General features: G+C 45.8%; 1 protein-coding gene across 1 annotated transcript in view; it reads right to left on the bottom strand.

Moving 5' to 3' along the window:
• LOC311139764 (POU domain, class 2, transcription factor 2-like) overlaps positions 1 to 10,469 on the bottom strand; it is a gene marked incomplete at both ends in the record, with an annotated part of 41,041 nt that extends 30,572 nt beyond the window's left edge. The window contains one exon of the mRNA XM_084174708.1: positions 10,370 to 10,469. Within this exon, the coding sequence (XP_084030834.1) occupies positions 10,370 to 10,469 (100 nt within the window). The remainder of the gene's footprint in view (positions 1 to 10,369) is intronic.
• Between the last annotated feature and the right edge of the window lie 5,351 nt (positions 10,470 to 15,820).

The following is a 15,820-nucleotide window of genomic DNA, read 5'->3' as shown; positions in this document are numbered from 1 at the left end:
TGACGGAGCATTCATTAACCCGTATGGCATGACGAGATACTCGTAATGACCCGAAGTGGTGCTAAATGCTGTCTTCCATTCATCCCCCTCCCTAATGCGCACCAGATTGTACGCGCTCCTGAGATCCAACTTTGTGAAGAACCGCGCTCCGCGTAATGATTCCGTCATCGTCGCAATCAGTGGAAGTGGGTAGCTGTATTTAACTGTGATCTGATTGAGACTACGATAATCAATACACGGGCGCAATCCCCCGTCCTTCTTCTTCACAAAGAAGAAACTCGAGGAGACTGGGGAAGTAGAGGACCGTATGTATCCCTGTGCCAAGGACTCGGCTATGTATGTCTCCATAGCCGCTGTCTCCTCTTGAGACAGGGGATACACATGACTCCGTGGAAGAGCCGCTCCTGTTTGGAGATTTATCGCACAGTCCCCCTGTCTATGAGGAGGTAGCCGTGTTGCCCTCGATTTGCTAAACACGAGTGCTAAATCCTCATACTCGGGGGGAATGCGCAGTGCGGGCACTTGGTTCGGACTCTCTACCGAGGTCACCCCTACGGAAACACCTAGACATCTCCCTACACACTGAGCAGACCACTCCATAAGAGCCCTCTGTTGCCACGCTATGGTAGGATCATGGGTGCTTAACCAGGGAAGGCCCAACACCACGGGGTACGCAGGAGAGTCAATCAGATAAAACTGAATGATCTCCTCATGACCCCCCTGCGTCGTCATCGTCAGTGGTGCTGTGACCTCCCTGATCAGGCCCGACCCCAACGGCCGGCTGTCTAATGCGTGGACAGGAAATGGATCGTCTACCGGCCGAAGGGGAATCCCTAACCTACTACAAAATGCCCGATCAATAAAGTTCCCAGCTGCGCCTGAATCTACTAGCGCCTTATGCTGGGAATGAGGTGCCACCTGTGGAAACCTCACAGGAATACTCATGTGACCAACAGAGAGCTCTGGGTGAGTGGGGCGCCTACTCACCTGAAATGACTCCCCAGTGCGTGGCCTGTTGTCACCTCTCCCAGGAGACCCTCCCCAGCACCTGGCCGCAGTGTGTCCTCCACGACCGCAGGTGGTGCAGGGGATGGCCCCCCTCGGGTTCCCTCTCCTCCTCTCTCTAGCGCCAGCACCCCCCAGCTCCATGGGAATCGGCTCGGGGGTGCTGGAGGGTGGACTGGACGACCCCCACTCGGGACGTCCGCGGGTAGCCAGCAGGGTATCCAGACGGATGGAAATGTCCACCAACTGGTCAAACGACAGGTTGGTGTCCCTGCAGGCCAGCTCCCGACGAACGTCCTCTCGTAGACTACACCGGTACTGGTCGATGAGGGCCCTCTCATTCCACCCCGCATCCGCCGCTAGTGTCCGGAACTCCAGTGCGAACTCCTGTGCGCTCCTCTTCCCCTGTCGGAGGTGGAATAGACGCTCTCCCGCCGCTTTCCCCTCAGGGGGATGATCGAAGACAGCCCTGAAGCGGCGGGAGAACTCCGCGTAGGTGATGGTTGCGGCGTCTATTCCCCTCCATTCGGCGTTGGCCCACTCCAACGCCTTGCCGGAGAGACAGGAGATGAGGGCGGAGACGCTCTCGTATCCCGAGGGCGCCGGGTGTATGGTGGCAAGGTAAAGTTCTACCTGCAGGAGGAATCCCTGACACCCGGCTGCAGAACCGTCATATGCCCTCGGGAGTGAGAGCCGAATGCCACTGGGTTCCGGTGCTGAGAGAGGAGGACTGGCCGTTGGTGATGCGATGTTGTAAGGGTCCTTGGCCACCTCAGGGTTCACCAATCTGCGCAGAGTGTTGGGCACCTCGTCCATGGCGGTCCCGAGTTGCCGGATCATGGCGTCCTGGAAGTTGATCCGGTCCAGCAGGGATTCGGGTGCCGCCGCTGTTCCTGCTGACTCCATGATGGTGTGTTGTTCTGTCACTATTCCGTCGTGGATGTGGTGGAGGAGTCAAGCGCAGGAAACAGAGGTTTAGTCCAACAAGACTTTTAATAGTCTCAATAACACGAGAACAAAACCCCGACCTCGAAAACACGAAGTGGCGAGGGAGAATTATGCACACGCGTAAAACACTAAACATGAAAAAATGACACGGAAAACAAACACGTATCATAGACACAGTGGCAACAGAATAACAACACACAACTACCCTAGATCACAACACGGAACTTATAAGACACGTAATCAACTCCCAAACAGACACAGGTGTGACAGACAGACAAAAGCAATCAAACACAGAAACATAGAGCGGTGGCAGCTAGTACTCCGGGGACGGCGAACGCCGAAGCCTGCCCGAACCAGGAGGAGGAGCAGCCTCGGCCGAAACCGTGACAATGATGCTGCCACCCCCTGTGCTTCACAGTTGGGATGGTGTTCTTCGGCTTGCAAGCAACCCCCTTTTCCTCCAAACATAACGGTGGTCATTATAGCCAAACAGTTCTATTTTTGTTTCATCAGACCAGAGGACATTTCTCCAAAAAGTACGATCTTTGTCCCCATGTGCAGTTGCAAACAGTAGTCTGGCTTTTTTATGCCGGTTGTGGAGCATTGGCTTCTTCCTTGCTGAGCGGCCTTACATGTTATGTCGATATAGGACTTGTTTTACTGTGGATATAGATACTTTTGTACCTGTTTCCTCAAGCATCTTCACAAGGTCCTTTGCTGTTGTTCTGGGATGGATTTGCACTTTTCGCACCAAAGTACGTTAATCTCTAGGAGACAGAATGTGTCTCCTTCCTGAACGGTATGACGGCTGCGTGGTCCCATGGTGTTTATACTTACGTACTATTGTGTGTACAGATGAACGTGGTACCTTCAGGCATTTGGAAATTGCTCCCAAGGATGAACCAGACTTGTGGAGGTCTACAATTTTCTTTCTGAGGTCTTGGCTGATTTCTTTTGATTTTCCCATGATGTCAAGCAAAGAGGCACTGGGTTTGAAGGTAGGCCTTGAAATATATCCACAGGTACACCTCCAATTGACTCAAATTATGTCAATTAGCCTATCAGAAGCTTCTAAAGCCATGACATCATTTTCTGGAATTTTCCAAGCTGTTTAAAGTTACAGTCAACTTAGTGTATGTAAACTTCTGACCAACTGGAATTGTGATACAGTGAATGATAAGTGAAATAATCTGTCTGTAAACAATTGTTGGAAAAATGTATTGTGTAATGCACAAAGTAGATGTCCTAAACGACTTGCCAAAACTATAGTTTGTTAACAAGAAATTTGTGGAGTGGTTGAAAAACTAGTTTTAATGAATTCAACTGTATGTAACACACACACTGATCTAGACACAAGAGGCTAACATTACATTGACCATAAAAACAGTGCTACTGACAGTGATTTTCTATTCGATGTACTAATTGATGGTAGACTACTGATACTAACAATGTGTGGGATAATGGGAGGTGAGGGGGGTTCTCTCTCCATCAATCGTTCACTTTCTATCTGTCTCTCTCTCTCGCTCTCTCTCGCTCTCTCTCTCCTACTCTGTGTATTGATTTTGCTATAAGCAGTGTCCTGGTTGCGACAGGGCAATACAGACAGACAAAGGCAGACTTCATCAACGAGCGCTGAACACTGCAACATCTTCTCAATAATCACTCCATCGTGGGAGAGAGAGAGGAGAAGACAGGGAGAAACGGAGGAAGAGAGGGGAAGAGGAAGTGTTATGTAGAGAGAATTAAAGAAAGAGAGAGAGAGGGGTATTTACAGCGATAATGTTAGAGTTAGAGGAATATTTTCTCAGAAGAAAAAATATTATGTGTGTGTGTAGTTTCCTAATCTCCCTGTTCCCAATTCAGCGTGTATGTTCAGCTGCCTAATAGGATCTGACTAGAGAGAGAGGACAGAGAGAGCAAGAGAGCGAGAGAGAGAGAGAGAGAGAGAGAGAGAGAGAGAGAGAGAGAGAGAGAGAGAGAGAGAGAGAGAGAGAGAGAGAGAGAGAGAGAGAGAGAGAGAGAGAGAGAGAGAGAGAGAGCATGGCCACACTAGCTCATAAGCTGCTAATGAGTACCGCTAATACCACTGCACAGAGCAGGGATCAAAGTCCTCTCTCACTACAACTCCTAATTACTGTAAACCTCATTAGGATGAGCTCAGGTTGGGGCTCACTAAGACTACTGAAATACTCTGACAGCTTTAATTTAACTTGGTTGATGGAAATCAAAGAGTTTGGGTATACTGTATCGCCACGCCAAAGCTTGATATGTACTACAGGTTCCTATTGTGGATTTCTATGGTGACATTGTACAGCGCCGTGTTTGAGTAGTGGTGGTACAACTCTGTGTTTGCTGTTAGTGTATAATGGCTGTAGTCTCTATTGAATCGTAGTGCTAGTTTCTGGTTAATGAAGTGTCATACTATTGTGTAGAATGTGCTAGTGTGGCAGTCTAAGGGAGCAACAGGTGTAGACAGCAGGTCTCCATGTAACTCCATCTGTTCCTCTGGTCTCCCCCTCTTTTCCTCTGCTCCTCTCCTCCGTTCCTCCTTTCGTCTGATCAAAGAACCTTCCATTCAATCTCCTCTCCTCTCCCTCCACTTCTCCCTCCTTCCTCCCCCGGCCTCCACCCCTCTCTCCCTCCATCATAATTTGACTGATGATTACACCTGTCACTCAAGGCAGCATGTGGCCAATTAGGAACTAGGGGTGAAAGAGAGGGGAGGGGCCTGTGGGGTGTGGTGGAAAGGGATATTTTTGTTTAGTCCATTTTTGTGTTCAAATCTGTTCCGTTTCTTTTATTATTTCTTTCTTCCACTCTTATTAGAGAAAAGATGGAGCCCCCCCCCCTCTCTCTCTCGCTCTCTCTCTCTTTCCTGGCTATTTACCTCTCTCGCTGGCTGTCCCTGTGTAATCACAGAACCATTTAAACACACTTTTATACACTACCTCTGACTCACGGTTAAGAGTGCGACCGCTGCCCGTACTTTTATAGGCCTTAATGTGTCCTGCAGTCACTTTGGCAACCAGGCTGTCGCTCCCCACACCACAGAAGAGTGAGGGGGGATGAGAGAGAGAGGGAGAGAGAGAGAGAGAGAGAGAGAGAGAGAGAGAGAGAGAGAGAGAGAGAGAGAGAGAGAGAGAGAGATATCGATCGAGATGAGAGAGAGAGAGAGAGAGATCGAGATGAGAGACAGACATTGAGAAGGGTGAAAAAGATGGTGCCATGCACGGCGACTCAGCCCCACTTCACAAACAGACAAAGGGACCAAGGGGTGCACCCCTTGTACAGAAAAAGGAGGGGTCTCACCCATTTTTTCCTTCCTAATCTTGGCAACCAACTGGTGAATGTAAGTGTGGCCAGTCCAAAAACCTGTTTTGAATCTACTATAGGCTGAATACCACAACTCTCCCCATAACTGAGAGAGAGAAAGACAGAAATATAGGTAGAGGAAAATGAGGACAATAGAGAAAGCATGTAGGAGATAATGTTCTATTAGGAGGACATGAGAGGGGGAAGAAGGAAGGCTTACAACAGTTTGAGAGGGGAAAAAGAGAGAGAACGAAAGAAAGGAGGGAAGCGTACAACAGATTAATTAAAGGACAGCGCACTCCCGCCGGGAGAAGGACAGAGGAGAGGAAGGACAGAGGGGATAAAGGAGAGAAGGAAATGTTGAGAGAAAAAAATAGGAGAATTTTCCCTTTTTGTAAACGATTGGTATATTCAGTGTGGGTGTGGATGTAGGTTTGTGTGTGTGCGTGTGTGTATGCGTGTGAGAGAAGGCCCAACATTGGCTGGTGATGGTTGATGAACATCTCTCTCTCTGATACAGCAATGTAATTTTCCCACAACACCTCACACATTCTTACATAGCAGTATCCCCCAACACACACACACACACAGGCAGATAGACTGAAGGACAGCAGACGAACCGCAGAGGTTAATAGGACCTCTTCATAATCATAAATCTTATCAGCTAAATGAAATGGAGAGGAGGACCCCTGATTTAGACCGTGCCGGGCTGGGGGGTGGGACCCAATCAAAACTCCGGACTTTATTGGTATTTTTATTATCTAAATGCACCGGCACACGGGCCAGTGGCAGGAGAGAAAACCACCAGCAATCAACAACAAAACAGACAGCGGAGTGGAAAAACAGCAATATCTTTGTTCAGTCATCTCGGTGGGCCTTATTGATTTTTAAAAATTAAAAATGATTGCATTTATCCATCTAACCGGCTAAATCTCATTCAGGGTAAATATTTATTTGGGAGAATAAGGGACAGGCCAGCTCTAGTATGACTTTCTTCCTTTTTCTACTTCTTTTAAAGAGGCAACAGTCAACAAATCTGTGTGTTCCACATACAATCAAGTCAACACGCTGAAAATTGATTTCCAATAGTTTCTGGACTTCTCTGATTTGTGTAATTGGACTCATGTGGTGTATGCCTCTCCTTCACCTCACACACTTATCAGAGGTTGACCAACACACACACGACGCGCGACCACACACATAACGCACACACGCACACAAACACACAGAAACACACACACTCAACCCTCAATCTGAGAGAGAGAGAGAGAGGTGTAAAAGCAGCATGTATGAGGGTATTCCTGGTGATGTGTTGATTAAGAGCCTGGACCCCCCCTCTCTCCACCCTGCCTCCCCCTTCTCTCCCCTGGTCCCAGGGGGATATGTCTGATTAAGTGGCCTGCTCACCCTGTCTCTGATTAGAACTAATGCTGGGATGTATTTCACTGGACACACTCACTGACCCACCATACATAGAATACCTCGCTGTGTGTGTGTGGGGTGGCATGCATATGGGTGTGGGTGTGGGTGTGTGTGTGTGTGTGTGTGTGTGTGTGCGGGAGAAACTCAATACCACTCACTGCTGCTAATGGGGGACTTCATCAGCATTGGTACTATATTAGTCTCAGTCTACAAGCACACACACTGCATTCCCTGTGTATGGTGTACTGCACATTTTCTTCACGTGAACAGAGCTCTTGACTCAGACATCCTCTACTGAGGACAGTGAGGGAGGTTATCCATGTCAAGAGCATCTGTGTGATGCCATAATAGAGAGCTCTGTAACATCCACATGTCTGTTTTCATTATGACTAGCAGCATTCTGCCACCAGACCAGACTAGAGCACTGCATTACTGACGACTGACTGTGGGCCCATCATACTGCAATCTAATAACGGAACACACACGTACACACACACACACAGATACACACACACACAGACAGATAGAGGAAGAGATGGAGGGAGGGAGGGAAGAAAAGATAGGGAGAGAGAGTGAGAGAACTATACTGTGGAAGGAAGCAGTAGAGAGAGAGAGGGGGGGGGGGGGGGGCAGTAGCCTTAATGCTATATAGCATGTAGTATTGACATCTTTCTTGTGTCTATTGATTCCCCATTATGTTCCTAACAAACCCAGGTTGACATTTTGTCATTCGCAATCATGTTAACACTGGGGCTCACACACTCCCCACCACGCTCCGATCTATACACACACACGTGCAGGTTCGGACACAGACACACAAAAACACATGTAAGCATATGCACCGGTCTACATGCACAATCAAATCATTTCTGGATAAGAGCGTCTGCTAAATGACTAAAATGTAAAATGTAAATGTAAAACTATAGCTTGTTTATTGACATACATCATATGAAACAGAAATGCATACACACCATAGCATAGACAGTAGATATTGACTACAGCAGTATCAGTGTCCCCGTGGCTTAATGGCTCTACAGCCACAAAGCGTATGAAGCTAAAATAGTGGAATTAAGTGTGTGTGCGTGTGTGTGTGTGTAAAGGAAACTAAAGTAAGGCTACAGTTTCAGTCCTGTTCCATCATATCAAGCCCATTCCTACTAGAGCAAACCTGCCAGTCCTTGTGCAGGTCACATTAAAATGTAATGCAGCGGTTAATGGTGATGGCCTAACAAACCACTTTACTCTGTACTACGCTACACAGGGGTGGCAGGTAGCAAGGCGGTTAAGAGCGTTGGACCAGTAAGTGAAATGTCGCTGGTTCGAATTCCCGAGGCAATTAATCCCCAACAACAGCTCCCTGGGTGCCGATGATGTTAATTAAGGCAGCCCCCTGCACTGCTCTGATTCACAGGGGTTGGGTTAAATGACACATTTCAGTTGAATGCATTCAGTTGTACAACTGACTAAGTATCCCCTTTCCCACTATACACTCCTGTCCCAGACACAATGCCATTAAATATAGAACAAAACCACTATCACTGGGAATGAATGGCTACCCAGCTGGAAAACAGTCCAATACATGAGTAATATGTTACATGATGGTTAGTGTGCTACGTGACTTGTTGTGTTGGTAGGTAAGCCCCAGAGGCTCTGAGATGGGGCCTATGTAGTGTGGGAAGAACATGAAAAGTACAGGCGTGTGTGTGTGGCAATAGGTTATGTTGAATTGTATACGATAGAGAATAAACTAAATATGAGGGAGAGCGCAGAATTAGCAACATATCATCCATCACTATTGTCACATTGACTCCTATAGGCCAACAAACTGTACACAACACATGAGTACTACCATTTTTTTTTTTTTTTTTTTTTTTTTTTTTTTTACCATAATGGCTCTGGTACAGTTTACCCTCACCTCTCCGTCTCAAACTGGGTTTTCCTCTCCAGCCTCATTTTTCACTCTGTCATCTGCTTTTACTTTCAACGGCTTCTCTCTCCCACTTTCTCAAAATGTTTTATCTCACTCTAAGATTCGCCATTTTTCAATGTGTGGAGCTCGAAAACTCCTCCTCCCAGTACCCGCTCCCTATCTCGCTTCTCTGTCCTTCCTTTCCTCTCCTCCCCCACCCTCTCCTCTGTGTGCTATCTCTAGAGATACACCTAGGTAACAGGTCGCTCTCATCCCTCTACGCTCCCCTCTGCCCTCTGCCCTCTCTCTCACATCCCCTCATCTCTACATCATGGTGTATAAACACTCTTCTAGTGACAGATAGTAAATGAAGGTGGAGAGAAACTCGCCTTTCTAAAATCAAATGGATTTGAACTGATCTGAAAATTACACATTGGAAAAAGAGAGAAAAATATAGTCTTATACAGATAAATGGGTGCCTGTCTCTTTAAGAAAGCAGCCACCGTCCAAGGTGCACACCAAGCTGTATTTATGCACCATTAAACCGTGACAGGCATTATGTGTATGCATTCTGAATAGTTTTAATACAGCGGGGAGGTGAAACATAAACGCACAGTGCAGTCATATGGTATTTTCCACCAACCCCCTCCCTATTGCCTACACACACACATACACACCGAGATCAGGGACATTACGCATACTTCCCCTCCCTACTGAGGAGAAGAGAAAAGCTGTATACCGCTGTTGTTTCACGTCTGGGCGGCTGCCTAATTCCAGAGCTAGAGGAAGCCACAGTGACACACCGGCAGTGACACACGGAAGCCGGGCTGGCTGCTCCCACCATGCGTCCTTTTATTCCGCTTCAGCGCAGATGAAACGCAGACGGCGCCCCAGCCGCCCTCCCCTTCCCCAGCCCAGCCTCAATGGTCCCGCCTTCCCCTGCCGGGTTTAGCGACCAGCCACGCTGACACCGCACGTAGACAAGCATCGGGACAGACAAACGTGATCCTGAGAAATCAATGTCTGTCATGTTTAGGCTACTGAAATAAAGGCGTTATCCATACACACATAACCATTGTATGGAATTGAGACAGAGGAGGGCTATTCGACGAATGCCAGTCAAATGTCTAAATCACAACACAGATAAACACACAGCCTGTCGAAAATGAGTGAAATAAAACGAAATAAAGACAGCATTCTTCCGTCTCCTCGTTCACGGTCCTTCTCCTTTCACCGTATTTTTGCCTCTCACTCCCCTCTCCCTGTTTCCACCGGCCCAGGAATCGATCTCCGCAGGATCGATAAGTTTGCATGAATATTCCCTGCCTGCCGAGAGGGTAGTTCGGGAGAGAAGGAGGCTGAGGCACAGGCGTACCGCGCCGAGGAGAGGGAAAGGATGGAGAGAGGGGACAGAAAACACACTGGGAAGAGGGATACATCACCGGGGGAAAAGGAACGTAAATAAACACAAGATGGAACCGTCGCGCATTACGCACACGTGTTCTTTCAAGTTAACGGAGAAAAGGACGTCTGCGCGCAATTATTTCCAGTCTAATTTTAAACTATGGACTTATGTGTCTGTTTATTTACACATTTAAACCAGGAGAGAAGAGGAGTGTATTCCAGCCTTCAACACAGAAGTTCCCAGAGCACATTCCAGTTCCAAGTGGATAATCGGCACCGAAAAGCGCGCTACATGGGAGTCGTTAAGATGGGGCGTGTATGCATGACTGAGCCTCACCGACATGGCAAGAATAACGGAAAATGTCTTACCGGAGTCGGAACGTAGAGCCAACGGGGACTTGAGACGCCAGGCGTTGAGGTCAGGGGCAGTTCTCTGAAACATGAACGGCACCGGCAAGGGAACAAACATGATCTTCCTCCGTCTTCTGGTTTTGTTTAATATAATTTTTCAGTAATATTGTGACAAGATGTTTCCTCTTCTGTGTATCTTCGTCCGTTTGAAATATATTTGGTATCGAACACTTAGAACATTCGTTGTTTGGCTTACCAGTTGATGGCGGGTACACATGTAGGCTATGCTGGATAGCTCTATTTACATTTTTGGATGTGCATAGAACATATACATATATATATATATATATATATATATGGTGCTCCCTTGAGTGTGCAGCACTCAGGCTAAGGAAACAGCCCAGACCCAACACACAGACGGATAGAACCACAACTGAACTCCCACTACTATATCAGAAGAAAACTATCAGGACTAATATAGTAATAATACTTTTATTATAAGCCTGTGGTTATGTCCAGATTTTTGCTCCTGTCTCTCTCGTATGCCGTGACAACTGTAAGTAACCATACAATAGCCTAATCGTTCTATTTCTCATATATGCGTTTATATTAGCATACTCTCAATGTTAGCCCACTGTTTTCCTATCGACAGGCGTGAGAACAGACACCGTAACAGTCGCTAGTTTCTTAGCATCACTCACTGGGGTTAGCTTTGGTTTGCGCTGGTAAATAAAATGGATAATATTACAATAAAAACAGACGAAACCCGAGCCACGCTGGTGTAAAGGCCAAAAATTATTGTGGTCTATTTGGATTTGTTATTTTTGGTTAATCTACTTTATTTGGTTTATAGCTGATCGCACTCTCTCACTGCCCCTCACATGTAGGCTATATACACACACATTCACCCATACGCAGGCTACAACGCAGCGAAGCGTGTTTAAAATGCATGTAAAATAGCTGCATTACGCTAATCAACTGAAATAAATAAACATTTGGAAAGGCTACCTAACGTGCGCGCTTGGCCTACGCTCCTCCTCCCTCACTCCCTGTCACAAGGAAGTAATTAAAACGCAATCAATCGATAAAGAAATAAATAAAGCCAAATAAATAAATAAAGAACGGAAACAACATAAAAATAAATCTGAATATCCGTTACGTTTCTCGTTCTTGTCGGAGCACTTGCCTATCTTTCTGTCCATCCGCCTGTGTGTCTTTCTGTCTGCCTGTTTGTCCCAGATATTTGGGAACCCCAATAGCTCACTCGACCCAGCTCCCTCCAGTATTCTAGCGATCTGCTACTACGCTGGCTGCAACATTGAAGCGAGAGAGCACCCGCTACTCACACATCCCCCCCCCCCCCCCCCCCCTCCCTCCCTCCTCCCTCACGCTCTCTCTCTGTCTCTGCTCCCTCGCTCCATCCTTCCTCCCAACCGCCTCTCACTCGTTTTCACCACCGCTGCTAAAGGTATCCTGTATTGATTTCTGACTTTTTTCCTCTCAATAAGACCATGCTATAATGATGCGAATGGTGATCATTACATTACTGCTTGTCTGGGAGACTGAGATCACAGATAACTGGAGAAGCCAACCAACAGGCACATACAGTATGTTATTATACTGAACAAAAATATAAACGCAACATGCAACAATTTCAAAGAGTTTACTGAGTTACAGTTCATATGAGGAAATCAGTCAACTGAAATAAATAAATTAGGCCCTAATCTATGGATTTCACATGACTGATACCTTTAAAAAATGGGCCTCACAATGGGCCTCAGGATCTCGTCACGGTATTTTTGAGCATTCAAATTGCCATCGATAAAATGCAATTGTGTTCGTTGTCCGTAATTTATGCCTGCCCGTACCATAACCCTACCACCGCCATGGTGGACTCTGTTCACAACGTTGACATCAGCAAACCGCTCGCCCACATAACACCAAACACATGGTCTGCGGTTGTAAGGCCGGTTGAACATTCAATTCTCTGGCAACAGCTCTGGTGGACATTCCAGTAGTCAGCATGCCAATTGCACGCTCCCTCAAAGCTTGAGACATCTGTGGCATTGTGTTGTGTGACAAAGCTGCACATGTTAGAGGTGCACCTGTGTAATGATCATGCGGTTTAATCAGCTTCTTCATATGCCACACCTGTCAGGTGGATTGATTATCTTGGCAAAGGAGAAATGCTCACTTACAGGGATGTAAACAAATTTGTGCACAACATTTGAGAGAAATAAGCTTTTTGTGCGTATGGAACATCTCTGGGATCTTTTATTTCAGCTCATGAAACATGGGACCAACACTTTATATGTTGCGTTTATATTTTTGTTCGGTGTATAATACGACAAAAGTTGATAGCCTACAATTTTTTCCCATTACTGCAAATGTTAACTATTGAAATGCATTTTGTTTAGAATGATAAGACCTATGATAAATATTTATATTTTAATCAAATCATGTTTGAAATGTTTATTTTTCTCTCATGGAATTGCGTGAGGGAATCTTTTCATTAAGGAATCTTTCAGCCTTAAAAATTCAGACAGTTAACACTTGTTAAGAACCACCTTCGTTGGCTAATGCAATATAAATGCTTTCTTGGTGCTTTCTGTCACCCATATACAATGTTCTACAATCATTATAACAGTCATATGCATCTAATAAATATGCATCTAGCCTATACGTTTAGGCAAAGGCATTGTGAGACCAGCTATAAGCATTTATAACAAAGCATGGCTGCTTAAATTCCTCCCTGCAGCCATGACCATGACCATTACGCACAGGTCCTTCTTAAAAGGCTTCCATTCGGCTAATACAATTTATTCAACTTCAAAATTACTGACGTGTCATGATCTAACTTAATCAACATCATTCCTGTGACTCAGAAGACGCGACTATTCTATGTGGAGAAACGTCATCTGCTACAGGTAAGGTGTTTGACCATGAGTAAAATCCCACTCCGGTAAGGCCAGCAGAGGCCGTTTAGCTACCGGCTGCACGCGGAAGAGCACCGGTTCAACCAACATCTCACCTCCCGCAGGCCTCCCCACAACATCTTTGAGTATTGCCGTGCACGTAGCGCGCGCCCTCTTTCTCTATTTCATCGCCTCACCTCCCTCATGCCAAACCGATATTTAACACGTTGCCAATTACCACGCTATGCACTAGATTATTGTCGATATAGATTTTTAAACAGAAAAATCTATTCAAACATCTAAGTCAATACGGGCAAATCAATAGCATTGAGTAAGACCCCCACACACCTCACAGTCTATAGGCATCTTGTTACCAGTTAAATATGAAATGTTAAACTTTATGACTGATTAATTTAAAAAAACATAGGCCTATCGATATAGTCATAAAATATGTTTATTATTAATATTAATATTACTACAATTACTATTTTTATTATTATGATGATTATTATGATGATGATTATTCCTTCACCCTTTTGGTTTCACGGCAGGCCAGGGATATGTGCTAGTTTCTAACTATGAGAAATGTGTCCTCTTTCCAGCCGTCATCTCTACCTCCGAATACACCACAATACAACAAGGTTTATTGTCCTTCTCCCTCTGCTCCACGTATGACAGATGACATCCGCAAGTCCAACGAGAGGAAGTAGGGATGTGGTAGAGAAGAGGATGGAGGGAAGGAGAGAGAAGCGACTAGTTGTCCTTCACGCACCCCCTTTTCGAACAGAGGTAGCCGCGCGCGCCCCGATCCCTCCTCCTCCCCGAACTCCTTCCAGACAAAAGCAATTATTTCTTGTAGAATGTAGTGTGGTTGTGCGCGTCTGTGGGAGAGAGGGATAGAGGTAGGGTGTGTGAGATTGAAGGAGGGGAAAATAAGATGGTGTTGGAGGGGATGGGAGGATGAGGGGGGGCCTAACACCTTCAGCATCCCCCAATCCTCCTCCTGGCACTCCTCCATCCAACTCTTCTCTTTCCTTTATCTGGAAATGTCATCAGATGTCATCTGTCATATGTGGAGCTGACACCCAACAAAATAAACTCTGTGTCCTACCCAAAGCTGTACCCAAAATACCCACTCCCATATGCACCTTACTAAAACATTTCTCTCATTACATTTGGGCACTTGCTTGTTCAGTATTTACCTGCAAACAAACTTTTGCAAAACAATTATACAAACGCAAGTAGCCAGCCAGACAGACTTATTTCATACTTTGCAATGCATCTAAGAACTATACTGTGTATTGTTCTTGCCATGGCAAACAGTAGTCGAGCCTCAGGCCTTACATTTACATTTTAGTCATTTAGCAAACGCTCTTATCCAGAGCGACTTACAGTTAGTGAGTGCATACATGTTTTTTTTTCTTTTTTTTTTCATACAGGCCCCCCGTGGAAAACGAACCCACAACCCTGGCGTTGCAAACGCCATGCTCTACCAACTGAGCTACACGGGACTACACCTGGCCCAAATACAAAGCTTCTCTCTCTGTAAGTCCTTGTGCCTCCTCTCTCTCTATGTGATAGTGCCCAGGCAGGGAGGCTGCTCCAGACCTCCCCTACCAAGGGGCCTCCATGGACCCCTAGAGCCCAGAGAGAATACCCATGGGGGGGCTCACCATCCAATAACCCCTTCTGCTCTGGACCATTCTCACCAGGGCCCGGACGGCCTGGGACAGATTGTCCACTGATAGGACTGATTCGTCGTCACACAGAGAAAAGAGAGAGGCACTTCTCATTCTCTCTTTATTTTCTCTTGTTTTAATGAAGAAGGAAAGGGGGATAGCTAGTCCGTTGTACAGCTGAATGCATTCAACTGAAATGTGTCTTCCGCATTTAACCCAACAGCGGGGGCTGCCTTAATCGACATCCACGTCATCGGCGCCCGGAACAGTGGGTTAACTGCCTTGCTCAAGGGGATTCGGGGATTCGATCCAGCAACCTTTTAGTTACTGGTCCAACGATCCTACCCGCCAGTGTACCTCTGAGATCGAAATGGAATGGAGTCATTGTCAGTGTTATTATTCTGTACTGTGATGTTAATGCATGGTACTGTATGGTAATGGCTATATGGATGCTTGATACTTTGATCATGAATAAAGAAAGAATTTCACTCATAATCTGAAGATAATTACATCAAATTGGCATATTTTCCCCTAACATGATATGTTGCATCTTTTGAGGTATAGTTCATTTTAGATTAATGTACTATATATAAAACAATAGTATTAGCACACTTTCTTATGGTTATTCCAAACCTGTCTGTACATTTATTGGCAGTATTCCTGTTACACGTTTCACCATCTGAAGCCAATTTCAATATTGGGGATTACATTATTATTGGCCCCATTGTGGTAAAAATGGGATCTTAGATATGTTTTATTTCATTACAATTGTATGACACTGTTATTACAAATACATGGATTTGATTGTTTAATTTGTGCAAAACTCTATAATTTTCTCTCCATTTAAATTGGCAGTAATGGATAGAAAAGAAATG

This window comes from Coregonus lavaretus, assembly GCF_964263955.1.
Source record: "Coregonus lavaretus genome assembly, chromosome: 13".
NCBI lineage: Eukaryota > Metazoa > Chordata > Actinopteri > Salmoniformes > Salmonidae > Coregonus > Coregonus lavaretus.
This window is presented reverse-complemented; position numbering and strand designations above follow the sequence as displayed.